Source organism: Mustelus asterias, chromosome 5 (assembly GCF_964213995.1).
Source record: "Mustelus asterias chromosome 5, sMusAst1.hap1.1, whole genome shotgun sequence".
Classification (NCBI taxonomy): Eukaryota; Metazoa; Chordata; class Chondrichthyes; order Carcharhiniformes; family Triakidae; genus Mustelus; species Mustelus asterias.
This window is the reverse complement of record NC_135805.1, coordinates 85,369,977-85,388,031: the sequence shown is the minus strand read 5'-3', so window position 1 is coordinate 85,388,031 and position 18,055 is coordinate 85,369,977. Positions and strand designations below refer to the sequence as shown.

The 18,055-nt window shown below is 41.6% G+C and overlaps 1 protein-coding gene across 1 annotated transcript in view; it reads right to left on the bottom strand.

The window, feature by feature from the left end:
* pinx1 (PIN2 (TERF1) interacting telomerase inhibitor 1) overlaps nucleotides 1-18,055 on the bottom strand; it is a 78,330-nt gene that overhangs the window by 38,616 nt on the left and 21,659 nt on the right. Inside the window, exons 5-6 of the mRNA XM_078212950.1 lie at nucleotides 12,792-12,884; nucleotides 9,731-9,831 (exon numbers count right to left, since the gene is read on the bottom strand). Of these exons, the coding sequence (XP_078069076.1) occupies nucleotides 9,731-9,831; nucleotides 12,792-12,884 (194 nt within the window). The remainder of the gene's footprint in view (nucleotides 1-9,730; nucleotides 9,832-12,791; nucleotides 12,885-18,055) is intronic.

The window sequence follows — 18,055 nt, the reverse complement described above, 5'->3', positions numbered from 1 at the left end:
TTTATTTTTACTGCGATGTTTATGACTCTGCATTGTTAGGAGAAAACCTGGTTGGCAGGTCAGTTGACAGGAGTTCTTTTGTTTTCAGTTTGTTTTGAGCTGCGTTGAGTTGAGTTGAGTTTTAGAAGGGACAGCAAGCTGAAAAGAAGTTTCTCTCCTTGGTTTTAGAAATTCTGCTGGTCGTCTGAAAGAAGGTCTTGTCATTCTGAAGGGGGGAAATCTATTGTTGGTGGCTTGACCAGAATCTACCTGGGGTTCTGGGAAGCTGTTCCAACTTCAAACTGTTCTGGGTGCGTCAAAACTTTCAAGACTGAGGGTTTTCAATTCTCTAACCAAAGGATTCAATTCCAGTGTCACGTGAGCATTAGATTTGGCAGTGTTGAACCTGTTTAAAGGGTTTTGTCTATGGTAAGGGTTTTGTTTGATTGGAACATTTTAGATATATTTGTTGAGGGTTATACATTTTTGTTTGTAACTGATAAAAGTTATTGCTAATTTTCTTTCCATACATGTTAACTATATTCTTAAATAAACTTTGTTTGATAAAAGCTCCCTAGTGGGTCATTTGATACATACCTGAAGTCAAACATTTCATGCTTATCCTAGCCAAATTCGAGATGCAAAAATTATGATCCTGGCGGGCTCCATAAAACACTTTGGAGTTTCTGACCTGAACCATAATAACTTATTTTGGACTCTGCAAACTAGGGTCTCTTGTGTCTAAGCTACTTGTTCCCCGGTCTTCCTCCAATGCTGCTCTGAAATGGCGATTGTGTCCAATGAAGTCTACCATCATTTATTCCTCCATGTCATTCTTATATGGTCTCTCTTAAAATTAACTATAGCCAAATGTTGCTGCAACAACCAAGTTCATTCACCTGTAGCTAAATACAATATTGCCCTTACCCTGTCCACTTAATACGTACTCAGCTAATTCTGTACAAGACTAGAAATAAAGGACATAAAATGCAGGACATTTATAAAGTCCTTGTGGAACTTTAACTTGAATAACTTTGGATCTGCATACGATTGATGCAAACTGCAGAAGTATATAAAAGCATCAACCATAACTTTTTAATTTTAACATTGTTAAATGCTGTGTTAATGATGCTGAAATGATGACAGGAAAGGAAAAGGTGATTAGGAAATCTGATTGAATTATCACAAAGGTGGTGGTTATATTGAAACCTACAAATTTGAACTGTATGTATTAAAAACTTCATTTTGTGAAGACATAATTTACTTCTACTGAAATGTGTGAGCAATGCCAGTGGATTTGATTTTTTGAGTTCCGCCCTTTTGTCAGATGGTGTGTCCAACAGGTCAGTGTGTGAAGGCTGACTGGCATGTGGACATGCCCAGTCACTCATGAACCAAATTCCCAACTATAGGCAAATAGATTCATTGCCTTGTAAATACTTCGGGAGCGTTAATGGTTTAGGAAGTAAACCCTGACAAAAAGACTGGAGTGGAGCCCAAAAAGAAAGGCTGATGTCCAATTATGTCAACCTTCCCACATCTCCTGCAACCAAGCCAGTGCCAAACATAGTACTTCGTATTCCTTTGAGCTCAACCAGGTAGATCACGAGGGGGGGGCCCTGATGCTTCGTCAGCTCAGGATTTCTATAGATTTTGGCCAGGCACATGTCCAGAGATGCGGTCAATCCAGTTTCGCTGCATCAAGCAAGAGAGACCCACACGAGTGCAGCATCTGCACGTTCTTCTCTGTCTCTGCTGGCGGGAGGGAGAAGTGACCAGGATATGTACTGCTAACTTCGGTGCAACTATTTGAAGACTCAGACGTCCGCCCACCACCTCCCCCCCCCCCCCCCCCCCCCCCAAACCAATGTCTGACCTCTTACCCTGAAGTCTGTCCACCCCATGCTCCCCCCACATTGTATTATAGTCAAACTTTTCATGTTTAACAGATTTTTCTTTTTGGTAAAAGTTGATTGGCAGTCCTGTGGCTCTGTGATCCACGATTTCTAAAGAAAAATGAATGTTACGGACTTTTGAGCCAGGGTTCCATTCGGGCACCTTCCTATCCAGTAGCAACACCAAATGGGATCGTAATACATGTAATTATTAAAGTCTTGTGTTCCGTAGGAGACAGTCATGGGGTGCTGGGGGCATGCTGCTGGAGTATTCATTGGAAGCTCCAGGGAGGGGTAGGGGTTGTGTGCTCAGTGGGAACAGTGCACAGCTTGGTGTGCAGAGTCAGTGCATAGGGACCCGCACTCTACTGATCAAGGCCGTGCGGGCCTGATGGCTGAAACAGAGTGCTGCCTTCTCCTGGGTGGAAGACAACTCTGCACGTGTCCTGGAGACAGGGGAGCTGCAGTGAGTGAGACGTACATGTTCAAATGGTGTTTAAATGTGGTGACCCGGATCGTTGACCCTGCCAGCCAATAGTGAGCGGGCTGACGAATCAGCCCCCCGATCCGTCACGTTGAGTCGGTCCAATACTTGCCTGTACGTAACTAATGGGCTTCCAAGCGTGGGTTCCCACCATTCTAAGCAGCAGGATAGGCGCTGCCACACCCGCCCACCACCTTCATGAGTGGAAAATTCCGCCCTTAGATTAAAACGCCTAAGCATATGATCCAAGGGAAGGGGTGAGTGGAATATTTAGAAACTACTGCAATGTTACCGTCACGTTTTCCTGTCCTGAAGCTTGCATGTGCAACTTCAAAAATACAACAAAAATAGGTATAAATTAAATAGAATTAAGGAATTAAAAGAAAAACTAATCAAGGTTGTTGCATCAGTGTCTGGATAAACCAAATTCTGTATTTATTACATGGAGCTTTAAAGTATTTTTGAATCACAGTCGATAGTTTTATCCATTTTCCCACAGAACCTCTAAATTGTTGACCATAATTTTTCTTACAATAAATAGGAAGTCAGTATGACTTGCTATAAGAATACAGCAGAAGGTTTTGCATTTGGTGTGAGCAAATCTCACATATAAATTTTAAACTTTAAAAAAACACAACACTTCATAACTATAACTCATTGCTTCCTTCTTCCCTTTTGTTTCAGCTTACTTGTTATTGAATTCGAAAACAGCTCCACATTGTCATATACAATCATTTAAAGGGAATGCCTTTAAATAGGCATAGATTTATTGACATATTAACAATAATGGCCTAAGTGGAGATTTCCTGTACCACTAAGGTGGCTCCATTTTAACACCTCCTGTAATTGCATTGTAACTATGGTTTCATCGAACACCTGTGCCTTTCATATTGGCTACATAATCAGAATGACAAAGCATCGCATCAATCAAAGTTATTTCTGTTTAAGTGTGCACTAGGAAAGAATCTTTGTTTGCCTGAAGGCTCAACCACAAGGTTTAACCACTGCTGCCCTGGTCAGATCAGTAAAGGGTTAACAATTGCCCTCAAGTGCACCCGGTTAGAGAACGAGCTAACCAAAAAAAGGTTAGGCAGAGCCAGATATCCGGCTTCCCCCAAACCCCTCGTCTGAATAACCAGCCAACTAGTGTATGTAAACATTGTCAATCAAACGCGGTCACTTGGGCTAAAGACTGGAGAGCAACCAGCTCTCCTGAAATCAGCGCCCAGTAACCGCTCAAACTCTTCAGGTGAGGACGGAATTGGCAGGAAAAAGGAACTCTTACCTGAAGCAAAGGTCTGGATTTTATGTGGCAACTGTATTCCCAGGCTCCCTGAAAGAAAAGTCTGTCTTGAGCCCGTCAACTCAGAAGTCGACTGTCACACAGCGACAATACACTGAATCACTTAAGGCTGCTTCTAAGTGGGACTTCTGCCCCTATCAGGGAGAATGTCCCATCCTAGTGAGCTGATTGGGTTTGAGGAGCTGAGTTAAAGGGGGAGTCTGATCTTCTTGGAGGAGTTCTTCCAATGGCCTGCAGGAACGCTGCTCATTGAGGTACCCCATTTCTTTCCCCGGCAGTATAGAGTGAAAATCAGGGCTCCGCCTTCCTCCACCACAAATAAAATAGCGGTGGAAGCAGAATTAAGTCCTTAATTGGTTATTAACTGGCCACTTCTGGGCCTCAATAGGTCTAAGGGTGAGCAGGCTGCCCAACACCTTTCCCACCCACCATAATACTGCCAGGTCAGAGGTTGACGGGACGGCCACCCGCTCTATCTTATGGACCCCAATCCCCCCCCCCCACCCCGCCCGCCCGCCCGAATCAAATACACCAGCGCGGTTCATAAAATGCAACCTGACTTTCACAGTGCAGACTTATTACTGCACCTTAACATTGCAAGAGCTTACTCGTCAGTTTCAGATCAATGTTAAATGTAAAACCAGTGATTGCAATAACTTGAAACCATCAGCACATCAGTACTTGACAGTAAAACTGATCAGTTAAATAATTGAGTAGAAATAACTGAAGGAAATTTACTCTGCAAGAGTTAATAAGGTACTGTCAACACAGATCCTAAAAGGGTAAATCACGTCTGACTAATTTGATTAACTAGTTTTTCTTATCCATTCATGGGATGTGGGCATCACAGGTCGAGCCAATATTTATTGCTCATCCCTAATTGCCCTTGAACTGAGTGGCTTGCTAGGCCATTTAAGAGTCAACCACATTGCTTTTGACCTGGAGTCAGACCACGCAAGAACAGCAGGTTTCCTTCCCTAAAGAGCATTAGTGAACCAGATGGGTTTTTATGACAATCAACAATGGTTTATGGTAATCATTAGACTTTTAACTCCAGATTTGTTTGCTGAATTCAATTCTCACCATACGTTGTGGTGGGATTCAAACCCGGGTCCCTGGAGTATTACCCTGGGTCTCTGCATTACAAGTCCAGTGACAATACCACTATGTCACCCCGACCCTTAGTATGTGGAAAGAGCAATGACGGTAGTGCAGCAAGTATTATATATATAGATTTTCAAAAGGCATCTTGATCTATTTGTAAAAAGAAGCATATAGTATAAAAGAGATGGTGGTAATTTAGATACATAATTGGTTAAGGAGTAGGAGGAGGCAGAGAGCTGTAGCAAAGTGATATTTTATGGACTAAAGGGTGGTAGGCAATGGGTTTCCATTGTAAAATTTTGAAGTTCACACATGATAGACAACTTGGCTATCTAACAAACAGAACAAGATTGTAGCGGACCTCAAAAGGACCTAGACTGGTGAAAATTCACATGGTAGATGCAATTTGATGTGGGTCACTGTGAAATTATGCACTTTGTGAGGAAGAACAAGGAGAGGCAGTATAATATAAATTGAACTATTTTGAGGGGTGCAAGGGCAGAGGGATCCGGGGTGCATATTCATAAATCCTTGAAGGTGGCAGGGATAGTTGATAAGATGGCTAAGGAAGGGTCTGGGATAAAACAGAAATGCTGGAACTACTCAGCAGGTGAAACAAGGTTTGCAGAGAGAAACAGAGTTATTATTTCAGATCGATAACCCAAGTGTCTGAGATAATTGGCTTTGTAAATAGGGATATTAAATACAAACAAGACAGCTATGCCAAATCTTCACAAATCACTGATTAGGCCTCTGCTGGAGTATGATGTGCAATTCTGAAAACGACACTTTAGGAAGGATGTCACAGCTTTGGAGAGGGCAAAGATTTTCCCTGGGATATCACCAGGGATGAAGAGGTTCAGTTATTTGGACAGTGTAGAGAAGCTAGGATTGTTCTCCTGCAAACATTGAAAGGCAGAACGATAGAGGTATTCAAAATTATGAGAGGTTCTGATAGGGGGAAACCATTTCCTCTGACAAGTGGGTCAATAACTAGAGGGTACGAATTTAAAATAATTGGCAAAAGTAAAATTCCCTGCCCGGGGAGTTAGTGGAAGCAGATACGATAGTGACTTTTAAGGGGCATCTTGACAAATACATGAATAGGATGGGAATGGAGGGATATATAGGACTAAAGAGCTGTCAGCTCTCTGACTGGCCAGTGGCTCTCAGATGCAGGGTCTCTTCCTTCAGAGGCAGAAGCCCCAACACCATGATGGGCAATTCAGCCTGAAGTTTGCACTCAGCTGTGACGTCTCCACAAATGAACCTTGTGCCAATCCCCAAACTAATTAATGATGAGCAGTACCTCACACAAAGCCCTTGGTTCCTGTGAAGCACCAGTTGAATCATATGTGCATCTGATATATTGTAGGAAGAAATACCCAGTTAGAAGTGTTAAAATACAAATGTTATATTTTAACTAAACAACATTATTTTGCCAGCTAAGCCCATCAACATAACACAGGTTTATCAATAACCATGGGAAAGGACAAAATACAATTTATAGTGCAGTTACATCATGTATGAATAAAAGCCTTGAGAATTTTTCTTGACTCTGTAACAATATTCTCCTCTACCATAATTTGATCGGTTTTGGTTATTGAAATTCTAACCATGTTAGGTTATGCATCAACACAATACAGCACAAGGCTTACTATATTTAAGCTATATTTAAACATTGTACATCTGACCTGAGGTAACAAACTATGATTAAAAGTGTGTTACCGGCACCCTACCAATCGGAATTTCTGACAGCTCCATTTATTTTAAATCAAATCACTGAACTCGTGGCAAAATAGTTTTTTAAAAAAAGGATCATAGCATAAACCAGAAAGTTAAAAGCCAGCATGCAGGAATTTGAAAATTAGGGCAAAGATTTAAGTCAGCTCTTGAAGGCTTCTGTAATGCCAGGGCCACGAGAAAAAGGAAGCATTGGCACTCCAATTCCAGGGTCAGCAACCCGGTCAGGAATTCACATGATTTAGCCCTCTTGCCAGATCATGTGTGTGCCTGTGTTTGACTGAGAAATTGTCTCTCTCACAATCGATTGTCCTGTTCGTTCCTCGTACACTGTCCTGAGTTTGAATCACTCCAATTTCGACAACCAAAGAGCCGTTTTCCTGCTCTGCCCACATGGACGATCACCACGTGATCACCCAGGATAGGTTGAAAACAGAATTCTCAGAAAACAGGCATTTTTGCTTTTTGTGTACAGGACATAACTGGGCAATTTTCCACATTGTCAGGTAAATGCCAGTGTTGTAGCTGTACTGGAACAACTTCGCTAGGGGCGTGGCAAGTTCTGGAGCACAAATCTTCAGTACTTCTGCTGGAATGTTGTCAGGGCCTTTGCAGTATCCAGTGCCTTCAGCCATTTTTTGACGTCACGTGGAGTGAATTGCATTGGCTGAAGACTAACATCTGTGATGCTGGGACCTCTAGAGGGGGCCAAGATGGATTAGCCACTCGGCACTTCTGGTTGAATATTGTTATGAATGCTGCAGCCTTATCTTTTGCACTGATTTGCTGATCTCCTCCATCATTAAGGATGAGGATATTTGTGGAGCCTCCTCCTCCAGTGAGTTGATTCATAGCTGTATGTGGCAAGACTGCAGACCTTAGATCGGATCCATTGGTTATGGGATTACTTAGCTCTACCTATTATTTACTGCTTAAGCTGTTTGGCACGCAAGTAGTCCTGTGTTATAGCTTCACCAGGTTGATACCTCATCTTTTGGTGGGCCTGGAGTTGCTCCTGGCATGCCCTCCTACATTCTTTATTGAACCAGGGTTGATCCTCTAGCTTGGTGGTGGTAATGTTAGAGTGGGGGATATGCCAGGCCATGAGGTTGCAGATTGTGGTAGAGTACAATTCTGCTGCTGTTGCTGTCCCACAGCGCCTCATGGATGCCTAATCTTGAGTTGCTAAATCAGTTCCAAATCTAGCATGGTAGTAGTGGCACACAAAACGATGGACGTTATTTTCAATGTGAAGAGGGACTTTGTTTCCACAGGGACTGTATGGTGGTCATCCCCACCGATACTGTCATGGACAGCTGCATCTGCGGCAGGCAGGTTGGTGAAGATAAGGTCATGTATATTTTTCCTTCTTGTTGGTTTCCTCACGACCTGCTGCAGACTCAGTCCAGCAGCTTTGTCCTTTAGGACTCGGCCAGCTGGGTCTTGGTGATGGGCATTGAAGTTCCCTACCCAGAGTACATTCTACACCCTTTCCACCCTCAGTGCTTCCTCCAAGTGGTGTTCAATATGGAGGAGCAGATTCATCAGCTCAGGGGGTGGAATACATGATAATCAGCAGGAGCTTTTCTTGCCCATGTTTAACCTGGTGCCATGAGACTTCATGGGATCCAGACTCAATGTTGAGGACTCCCAACTGTATATCACTGTGTAGTCATCTCTGCTGGGCCTGTCCTGCCGGCGGGACAGGACATACCCAGGAACAGTAACGGTCGTGTGTGGAACATTATCTCTAAAGTATGATTCCATGAATATGACTATATCAGGCTGTTGCTTGACTCATCTGTGAGGCAGCTCTCCCAATTTTGGAAAAAGCCCCCAGATGTTAACAGGAAGGACTTTGCTGGATCGGTTTTCCATTCTTGTTTCTGGTATCTAGGTCGATGCTGGGCAGTCTGTCCAGTCTCATTCTTTTTTGTTTCCTTTGTAGCCGTTGAATACAACTGAGTGGTTTGCTAGGCCATTTCAGAGGGAAATTAAGAGTGAACCACATTGCTGTGGATGAGGAGTCACATACAGACAAGACCAAGTAAGGACGGCAGGTTTCCTTCTCTAAAGGACATTAATGAACCAGATGGGTTTTTAATGACAATTGACAATTTTCCAGAAGTTTTATTGAGTTTAAGTTCCACCATATGCGGGCGTAAGATGCACTATACATCTTGAGTTATGCCAAGACATCAGAATGAATTATTTTGAATTGTAAGAGCTCCGTGTACCTAAACCGAACAGGAGACACCCCACCCCCACATCTCAATTTTCCTTCAGGAACATATTGTTTAATTATAAAGCTTGCGAATGGTCTAAGCCAAGCTCCTGTCTATTCAACATTATTTTCTCCGGTGATAAGGCTGTATCAGGAAACGCAGCTGGAAAAGGAAGGAAATGGTGTCTGAACCAAGTGAGGGAAAAACTCTCCGAGTTTCAGGAAGTTTAATTTGATAGGAACTGATGGAATGAAAAACATGGAGCAGGATTTCTATTTGAATACGTGAACAACAAGCAAGCACATTTGCAATTTTTAATTCAGTATCTTTCAATACTTTTATCGGCTTTGGGAACCTTATAGATGCTTCCATTTTTGTTTTCCTGGACGAGGAGAAATTATAGCAGTTGTTTGTCTTTAATGCAAATAAAGATAAGCCTTGCTCAAATAAGCAGCAAGATCACTTCCAAAAGGTAAAAATTAGATTTACTTAAAAAGGCTAAATAGCCCATTGTCTATTAGCACAGACATAGACCATTCAGCCCATCAAGTCTGTTCAGATGTTTTCCCTTTACATTAATCTAATCCCACTTTCCTTTGCTCTCCGTACCCTTTAATATCCTCAAGCAACAAACAGGTTTTCCAGTAGAATTCATAGAGTCCTTCACAATAACTTGCAGCAGAATCTCACATTTCAACCATCCTCCTTGTAAAAGAGAAGTTTTCTTCCATTTTCCGTCAACTCTTTTAATTATCTTAAACTTGCGTCCCCTTTCACTAACCAGTGGAAACAACTTATCCGAATTTACCTAATCACAACCCTTTCATAAATGTGATTTCATGCCACAAAGCGCACTTCAAAGGAGAGGGGAGTATTTATTTAGCTAGAAAAGAGCTTTGTAAATATCATATGTAGCTGTAAATAAAAATGTGATGGAGAAAGGGAAATAAGGAAAGTTCTTGTACGTACATTAATGATTAAAAGTAAAAGATCTTACATTCACTTGCTCTTCCTGATCTCTGGATCCTTTGACACTTTTGCTACGCTTTCCAAAAATGCAGGCAAGATCTGTTGAACTTCGGGAAGATAGATCCTTTCCTACAATCCAAATATTTAAATAATAGAACTGTTTATAAAATGTCAATGCCAATTAAAAATCATGCAGTAACTTCTCAAACCCATCTGAACTTTGTTGGCCTCTTTAGAGTCACATAACAGCCATCATTCCATCTGAACGTTTTAGGTTTAAACATAATCCTAGATGGAAACAAATAGGTTCTATTCAACGCATTTCTGTGTCAAATGCTTAGCTAAGTAAAAAATAATTACTACGTTTTGATTGTCATTCATTTGGAAATTCCTTTTAGATAGATATAAATCCGAAGTGCAAAAAGCTATAAATGACTGCACCATTTTCCCACTCGGCAACATGATGCGTTGGATCATCAATGGACAGCACGAAGACATGGGCCAAATCTTCTGGCCTCTGGATTATCAGAGCCCCATCCCGGATGTACGGCTGAAGATGTGCGTCAGGACCTGCAGAAGTCCTAATATGTGGACCCACATGGGAATTGCCTGAGAAGTTTCAAATTCCGATGGGCAAGTCCTCTGCTGCCCGGGCCTTCCAGAGAAGTCTCCAACTCTGAGTTCTGAGTCAGAGTTCAGACAGTTCCGCTGTAATTACCGGAATAGCTCCCTAGGAAAGTTACAGGTTAAAAGATGCTCTAACACCTTGGGTAACGGCACAACTGACCACCGTATTCCCCCCCAAACTACCTCCCGACCCCACCCAACTAGCTCTTCCAACCTTACTCCCTCTCCTATCCAACATCCTGTCCAAGCCAGCTACATCTATTGACCACCCAACTATCCTTCTGGCCATCCCTCACAACCATCTGACGACAATCCACCTCAACCATCCGACGATTATCGAGCCCAACCATCCGACGACTATCCCTCCCATCAACATTACCAATCCTCCTGACAGTCCAATTATTACCCATTTAACCCAGTATCTTCCTTCCCACCTCTCCCAACTATTTGATTTGCACTCTAACTTCCCACTCACCCAGTTGCCCCCTACCCAGCTCACCCATTCACAAATATTCAAACTGGATCTTTAAACTTACTAAACAGCAGCTGGTGCTGTAAAAGGGGACTGTGTCCTGGCTCCACCCAACTCTAGTCCGCTTTGACAGAGTTCCCGGAGGGATGCTGTGCTGTGCTTTTCAGTGAAAGTCAGGATTGGAAAAACCCTGGTAGCAGTGAGAGTAAGGACAATTTACAGATGTAGCAGCAATCCAACGATCCAAAGGTCTGGGCCATAATTTTCTCTGTGAGATAGAGCTCCTGTTCTTGCTAATTGTGGTGGGGAGGGGGGGATGATCAGAAGTACACTGTCCTGTCTCATATAGAGGGCTGTATGAACACTTGTATGAACAATGAACACTTATTATCATTGTTATGAAATATAAATGTATCTAGCTTTTGTAAACAATCAGAGAGATCGTCTTGTGCTTTCATTTAGAAGTGTCAGAACTCCAATCCCAGTCTTGACATTCACAAAACCAAACCATCTTCTGAAAGTTTCAATGCTTTGTGTTAAGGTTAGCAAATAACCAGAACAATGGACTTATTTAAGAAATCTCTACATAATCAAAGGAAAAGATGTAGAACGACTGTCCTGTAACAAAGACATCAAACAGGCCAAAGCATCTTCTTCATCTTAACCTACTTTTGTGGAGCAGAGGCAAACTAATGGTACATCAATTTAATTATATTACCCAACACACAGTGGAGACCCCAGAGCTTCAAGTACATTTTTCTAGTTTTGATCCATCCATTGTTGAGTGAGATCCCTTGAGGGAAACTGGAAATTCCCATCTATCCGGTAATGCTATGAAGCTCTCTGACTTCTTATCTGGGCTGAATGAACAATTTTGCTAAGTGTATTCCCTTGTTTCTCATCAGGGTTACAGATGAGCACAAAACAGCGATCATAGACCAAAGATTTGTGAAAAAATAACCAGGGTCTCAAAAAGCAGAAACAGCATAGTACCTTTTTCCAAAACTACATAACCATTTTCACATTAAATCATATATTTATATAATCGTTTCTACGAGGGTGTTGTTTATTTAGATTCATTCGCTTTCTTTTCATTAATTGAAGTATCCTATTATACACTGTTGAGGAAAATTAATTATCTGATTAATTATTAATAGCAAAATATCCTGAGCGCAAGAGATTGTTGTGGTCCATATTTCCTGGGAACTCAAAACTATTGCATGACTGACGATATAACATCTATCTTACAAGTGGTGTTGATGATGAATAAATTCTCAAATTAAAAATTAAATTCATAAGCTAAAACTCCAAATAGCATCAAAGCTTAGGTGTCACTTATACATTTTCCTTCAATAATTTTTCCCAAGTGGAAAATGAATGTTCAAAAAAATAAAAATGGTAATTATCTTTTACAAGCAACATCTGAAATTGCAGAGCCAGATCCTCAAGTGCTCTTTCAACTCTGAAATCATTGCAAACTCTCCAAGTTACCTGTAAAATATTAAGACAAAATTTCCAATCTTTCAATCATAATTAGACTTATAGGGAGGGTGGGAGTGGAGCGAGCTCCTCAGGAAAAATGTTTGCCCAAGTATTTTGTAATTACTAATTCTGACATGTTTGCATATAAAAAATATATTTCTCACAGCAAATACAAATAACCATAACATGCCCGTAATTTACACTGAAGCATATCATACCACATACACTAACTACAAATCTTCTTAATTAGAAAATATCATAGCACTAGTACTTGGAATATAGCAACATTTGTAACTCAAATGCCAACATTTGGACAAGTATGGTATCAATCACACGATGCCACATTTTGGTCCTAGTTTTGAGTCCCAGACCGTTCTGATGAACCTGAAACATTCACTCTCCATACATGTTGCTGGGCCTGCTGAGTACTTCGAACATTTTCTATTTTTATTTTAGATTTCCAGAACTTGCACTATGTTGCTTTTGTACTCTATCGACTCGATCTCACCTTTGGTGAATTTCTGGTAGTGAACACGTTTCTTGGAAGACTTAGATTTTTCTTCAAGGCTGAATTTAGTTTTATCTTCAGCCCCTGGTGAGCCTGTCAAAAACAAAAACCCAGAACATTTAGACAGGAATAAGACGGTCTGTGACGAGAGTTGACTAAAGCCTCAAATCGAACAAATTCATTTGGGCAACACTAAAGGAGAGGCTCGGAGAATTCCTATTTGTGAACCTTTAATCAACTATCCAGCTCTGCGGTTGGAATGAAATAGGGTACTACGTGAATGATGCTAGTTACCAAGTTCAACTATCTCCTTACTTCAGTCCCCAAGTCTAAAAATGAGCAAGGCAAACATTATTATTTAACCTTAACAACAGTAAGATTCCGAAGCAAAGCTCAGAACATACAACTTCTCTGAGCTGCGTCAAATTCTTAAAATTGGGCAATAACCACACAGAATTTTTGATGCCGATTATCTGCTTGGTTCCTGTCACATTTTACCCTCTCTTTGAAAAACTATACTTTTGCTTACTGATATCCATGCTTCTGTTACCAATCATAAATTCCCATTCCTCCAAAGTTAACTGTTTTTTTAATGAAATAAATGAAGGACCTTTTCAATGTTAACGGGAAAATAGCTCATCAGATTTGTGACTATAAGTTTTTCATAAAGGTTAAAAACATAAATATAATCCAGATATTCGATACTCATGCTGACAACTGAAGATAAAACAAACGTATAAATAAATGCATATTCAAAATATCTTAACAGGAAAGATGACCGAGTAAAACCTGGTTGAATTTAGTGTCTAGAACATTTCCAAAGAAAAGGTTAATAAAGGATACAAACTAGATATAATAGATAGTAAAACTGGAAAACATGTGGAAGATAATCAACAAATAAGTGATTTTGATTTGATTTATTATTGTCACGTATTAACATTCAGTGAAACGTATTGTTTCTTGTGCGCTATACAGACAAAACATACCGTTCATAGAGAAGGAAATGAGAGTGCAGAATGCAGTGTTACAGTCATAGCTAGGGTGTAGAGAAAGATCAACTTAATGCAAGGTCAGTCCATTCAAAAGTCTGACAGCAGCAGGGAAGAAGCTGTTCTTGAGTCGGTTCGTACGTGACCTCAGACTTTTGTATCTTTTTCCCAAAGGAAGAAGGTGGAAGAGAAAATGTCCAGGGTGCATGGGGTCCTTAATTATGCTGGCTGCTTTGCCGAGGCAGCAGGAAGTGTAGACAAAGTCAACGGATGGGAGGCTGGTTTGCGTGATGGATTGGGCTACATTCACAACCTTTTGTAGTGCCTTGTGGTCTTGGGCAGAGCAGGTGCCAGACCAAGCTGTGATACAACCAGAAAGAATGCTTTCTATGGTGTATCTTTAAAAGTTGATGAGAGTCGTAGCTGACATGCCAAATTTCCTTAGTCTTCTGAGAAAGTAAACACTTTGGTGGGCTTTCTTAACTATGGTGTCGGCATGGGGGGACCAGGACAGGCTGTTGGTGAACTGGACACCTAAAAACTTGAAGCTCTCGACCCTTTCTACTTCGTCCACATTGATGTAGACAGGGGCATGTTCTCCTTTATGCTTCCTGAAGTCAATGACAATCTCCTTCGTTTTGTTAACATTGAGGGAGATTATTGTTGCCGCACCAGTTCACCAGATTCGCTATCGCATTCCTGTACTCTTTCTTGTCATTGTTTGAGATCTGTCCCACTACGGTGGTGTCATCAACAAACTTGAAAATCGAATTGGAGGGGAATTTGGCCGTACAGTCATAGGTGTATAAGGAGTATAGTCGGGGGCTGAAAACACAGCCTTGTGGGGCACCGGTGTTGAGGATGATCGTGGAGGAGGTATTGTTGCCTATCCTTACTGATTGTGCTCTGAGAGGAAGTTCAGGATCCAGTCGCAGAGGCAGGTGCCGAGGCCCAGGCCACGGAGTTTGGAGATGTGTTTCGTGGGAATAATAGTGTTGAAGGCTGAGCTGTAGTCAATAAATAAGAGTCTGACATAGGTGTCCTTGTTATCCAGGGTTGAGTGTAGGGCCTGGGAAATGGCATCTGCTGTGGACCTGTTGCGGCGGTAGGCAAACCGTAGTGGATCCAGGTAGTCTGGGAGGCTGGAATTGATTTGTGCCATGACTAACCTTTCAAAGCACTTCATAATGATGGATGTCAGAACCACCGGCTGATAGTCATTAAGACACTCTGCTTGGTTTTTCTTAGATACCGGGATGATGGTCGTCTTCTTGAAGCAGATAGGGACCTCAAATTGTTGTAAATAGAGGTTGAAGATGTCTGTGAATACCTCCACCAGCTGATTCACACAGGATCTGAGTGCACGTCCAGGTACCCCATCCGGGCCAGTTGCTTTCCGTGGATTGACCTTCAAGAAAGCTGCTCTGACATCTGCAATGGTGACCCCAGATTTAGGTTCATCCAGGGCTTCCAGGGTGGAGGGCATGCTCTCGCTGACCTCTTGCTCAAAACGGGTGTAGAATGCATTGAGCTCATCAGGGAGGGGTGCGTTGGAGCCGGCGATTTTACATGCCTTCATCTTGTAGCCTGTTATGTCTTGCAGACCTTGCCATAGTCGGCCGGGGTCGGTGTGGCCAGCCGGGGTCTCTAGCTTGGCCCGGTATTGTCTTTTGACGTCTTTGATGGATTTCCTTAGATCATATCTGGCTTTCTTGTTTAGGTCAGTGTCGCCTGACTTGAACGCCTCAGACCTGGACTTCAGCAAACAGAGGATGTCCCTGTTCATTCATGGTTACCGGTTGGGGAACACACGGATTTGCTTCTTTGGCACACAGTCTTCTACACACTTACTAATGAAGTCAGTTACTGTAGTGGCGTACTCGTTCAGGCTGGTCGCAGAGTTTTCAAATACTGACCAGTCCACTGACTCCAAGCAACCCCATAGGAGATCTTCCGATTACTCAGACCAACATTGCACGACTCTCTTTGGAACAAGCATCATGAACAATGCTTGCACCTCAAAAAGAGATTTGACTAAAGGGTTTTGGTGAAGCCATACATGGAATACCGTGCACTGTTTTGCCCTCCATACTCAATGGGTTGCAAGGTGTGCGGGAACTTTCAATGGATTGATTCCTGGCATGAGAGGGTTGCACATGAGTAGGGGTTGAGTAGACTTCTTATTTTTCCTAAATTTTAGAAGTATTAGAGGTGATCTTTTTGAAACATACAAAATAATTAAGGGCTTGACAAGGTAGATATGGAGAGGATAGAACTAAGAGACATAGTCCAAGGCTAAATGGTCAGCTATTGAAGACTGAGATGACGAGAAAGTTTTCACTCAGAGGATTGAGAATGTTTAGAATTCTCCACCCCGATGCTGTGGATGTTCAGTTGATGATTACATTTGAAGGCTAAGGTTGACAGAGTTTTGGAGCCGAAGAGAATAAAGAACATACAAGGCTTGAGCAGGTATGTGGAGTTTTGGTGAGTTTACTGAATGGCAGAACAGGTTCAAGGGACTATTTAGCGTATTCCTGTAGCTGTTTCTAGTGTTTTATGGTCACCTCAATGACGAAAGATGTTAAAAATGAGATAATTCAAATATGTTGTATTTCGCTTCCTAAAATCCAACTGCCGACATTCCATTCAAATGGCAACATCACTGATGTTGACCTCAAACTGGCTGCAGTATAAAATCTGTAGGAGATATTTCCATTTCCACTTTGGGTTCCACTTCCTCCTAGAAAAGTCATAACACATTTCCCGAGGGTTCTGTGTTTTAGTCATCTTGAAAAAGAACACCTATTCTATCCCAAGGACACTTTAGACCCATATAGTCAACAGCACCAACTAATTTCCCACTGCATCTATATTAACCTTGAGTGCTGTAGGGGGGAATGAATGAACTGAGTCTTCCCAGACCATGTAGAACTTCAACAAAAATGGCTTTATTCAACATGCATGAGGGAGAGCAGAACTCCCTGTAATTACAGCTTGCTTCCGAGCTACTCTGCTAATCATCGGTTCTTACATATTCGTATTTTCTTTGCATTACAAAGTGCTACATTTTTCGATTGGGTCATCAGATTGCTTACAGTTCTGCTTTTGATCACATTATGCAAATCCATTGTCCTGTGTGCTTTAACTTTAATTGTTTTCTGGACATCTCCTGTCTACCTGTTTACAATATCAAAGCGTTGCGTTTGTCAAACTAATTTCGATGGTATGTTAATTGCCCCATCTCCCTGATATTTGATGAGTTTTCTAGAGGCACAATGGCTCCTCAAGACTTTATGGAGCCTTGATAAGTGATATCTATTCTCTTATTGTTGCTGTGTGTTAGTGCCATCGGAGATGTAGTTATTTGTAATTTGTCACATATCTGCCTGCAGTGAGTGCAGATACTACAGTGCTGTCTGTTTAATTTCTCTCCTGCTGCAGCCCACACTCCCTGGGTTTGCCTTACTACAGGTGCAGTACGGATGACATTAATCTAAACTTCAAGGAGAAACTTATCACTAACATTCTAGTCTACTGAATAGAGCACAGGACATAAACAAGACATTCCACTAAGTATTCTAAAATAAGCATTTGCTTCCAGACAGTGAAGGTGTCCAAAAATTCCAAAGTGCTCCGGGACATGGCAATGCTGGAAGGATCTACTAAAAAAGATAATGTCTAAAGACAGAAGCCGATTCAATCCTCAGGAATGATGAGAACACTGACAAGCCAGACATTTTCCTGCCTTCTGAAGTAGCTTAATTTTAAATAAACATACCATTTAAGTACTGGGATCTTTACAACTTTGTACTGCATTTCCTAAGGCTGTTCCAGTTCCCACTCGATAGTTTGTTTATGGACACAAAAAAGTGCACGTATGATTGCCAGCACAATCAGCTATAAAGGAACAAGATCAATTTTGAATGTAATTGGAATAGATCCAACCCCTCTGTGCAACTTAATCCAGGATCTGGTTAAGCCACATGTCTGCTGGCAACTGAAAACTGTTTGCACATATGGGTCATATGATTACATTGCACAAATACTTATTCCCTTTGGGTCAACCTAATCTTTTTGCCATGGTTAAAGTACTGATGAATGAATTACCAATAAACAAATCATTAAAGCTGTGTTAATGGACTCAGTTGGAATTTCTATTCAGCAGAATGTGACCAGTGTCCAACATGAAGGAAGCATGTGTCCTGCACCAGCTGTGCTCAATCACGTTGGACAGGATTCCATGTAGATGTCATGAACAGTAGGTGCCTTTAA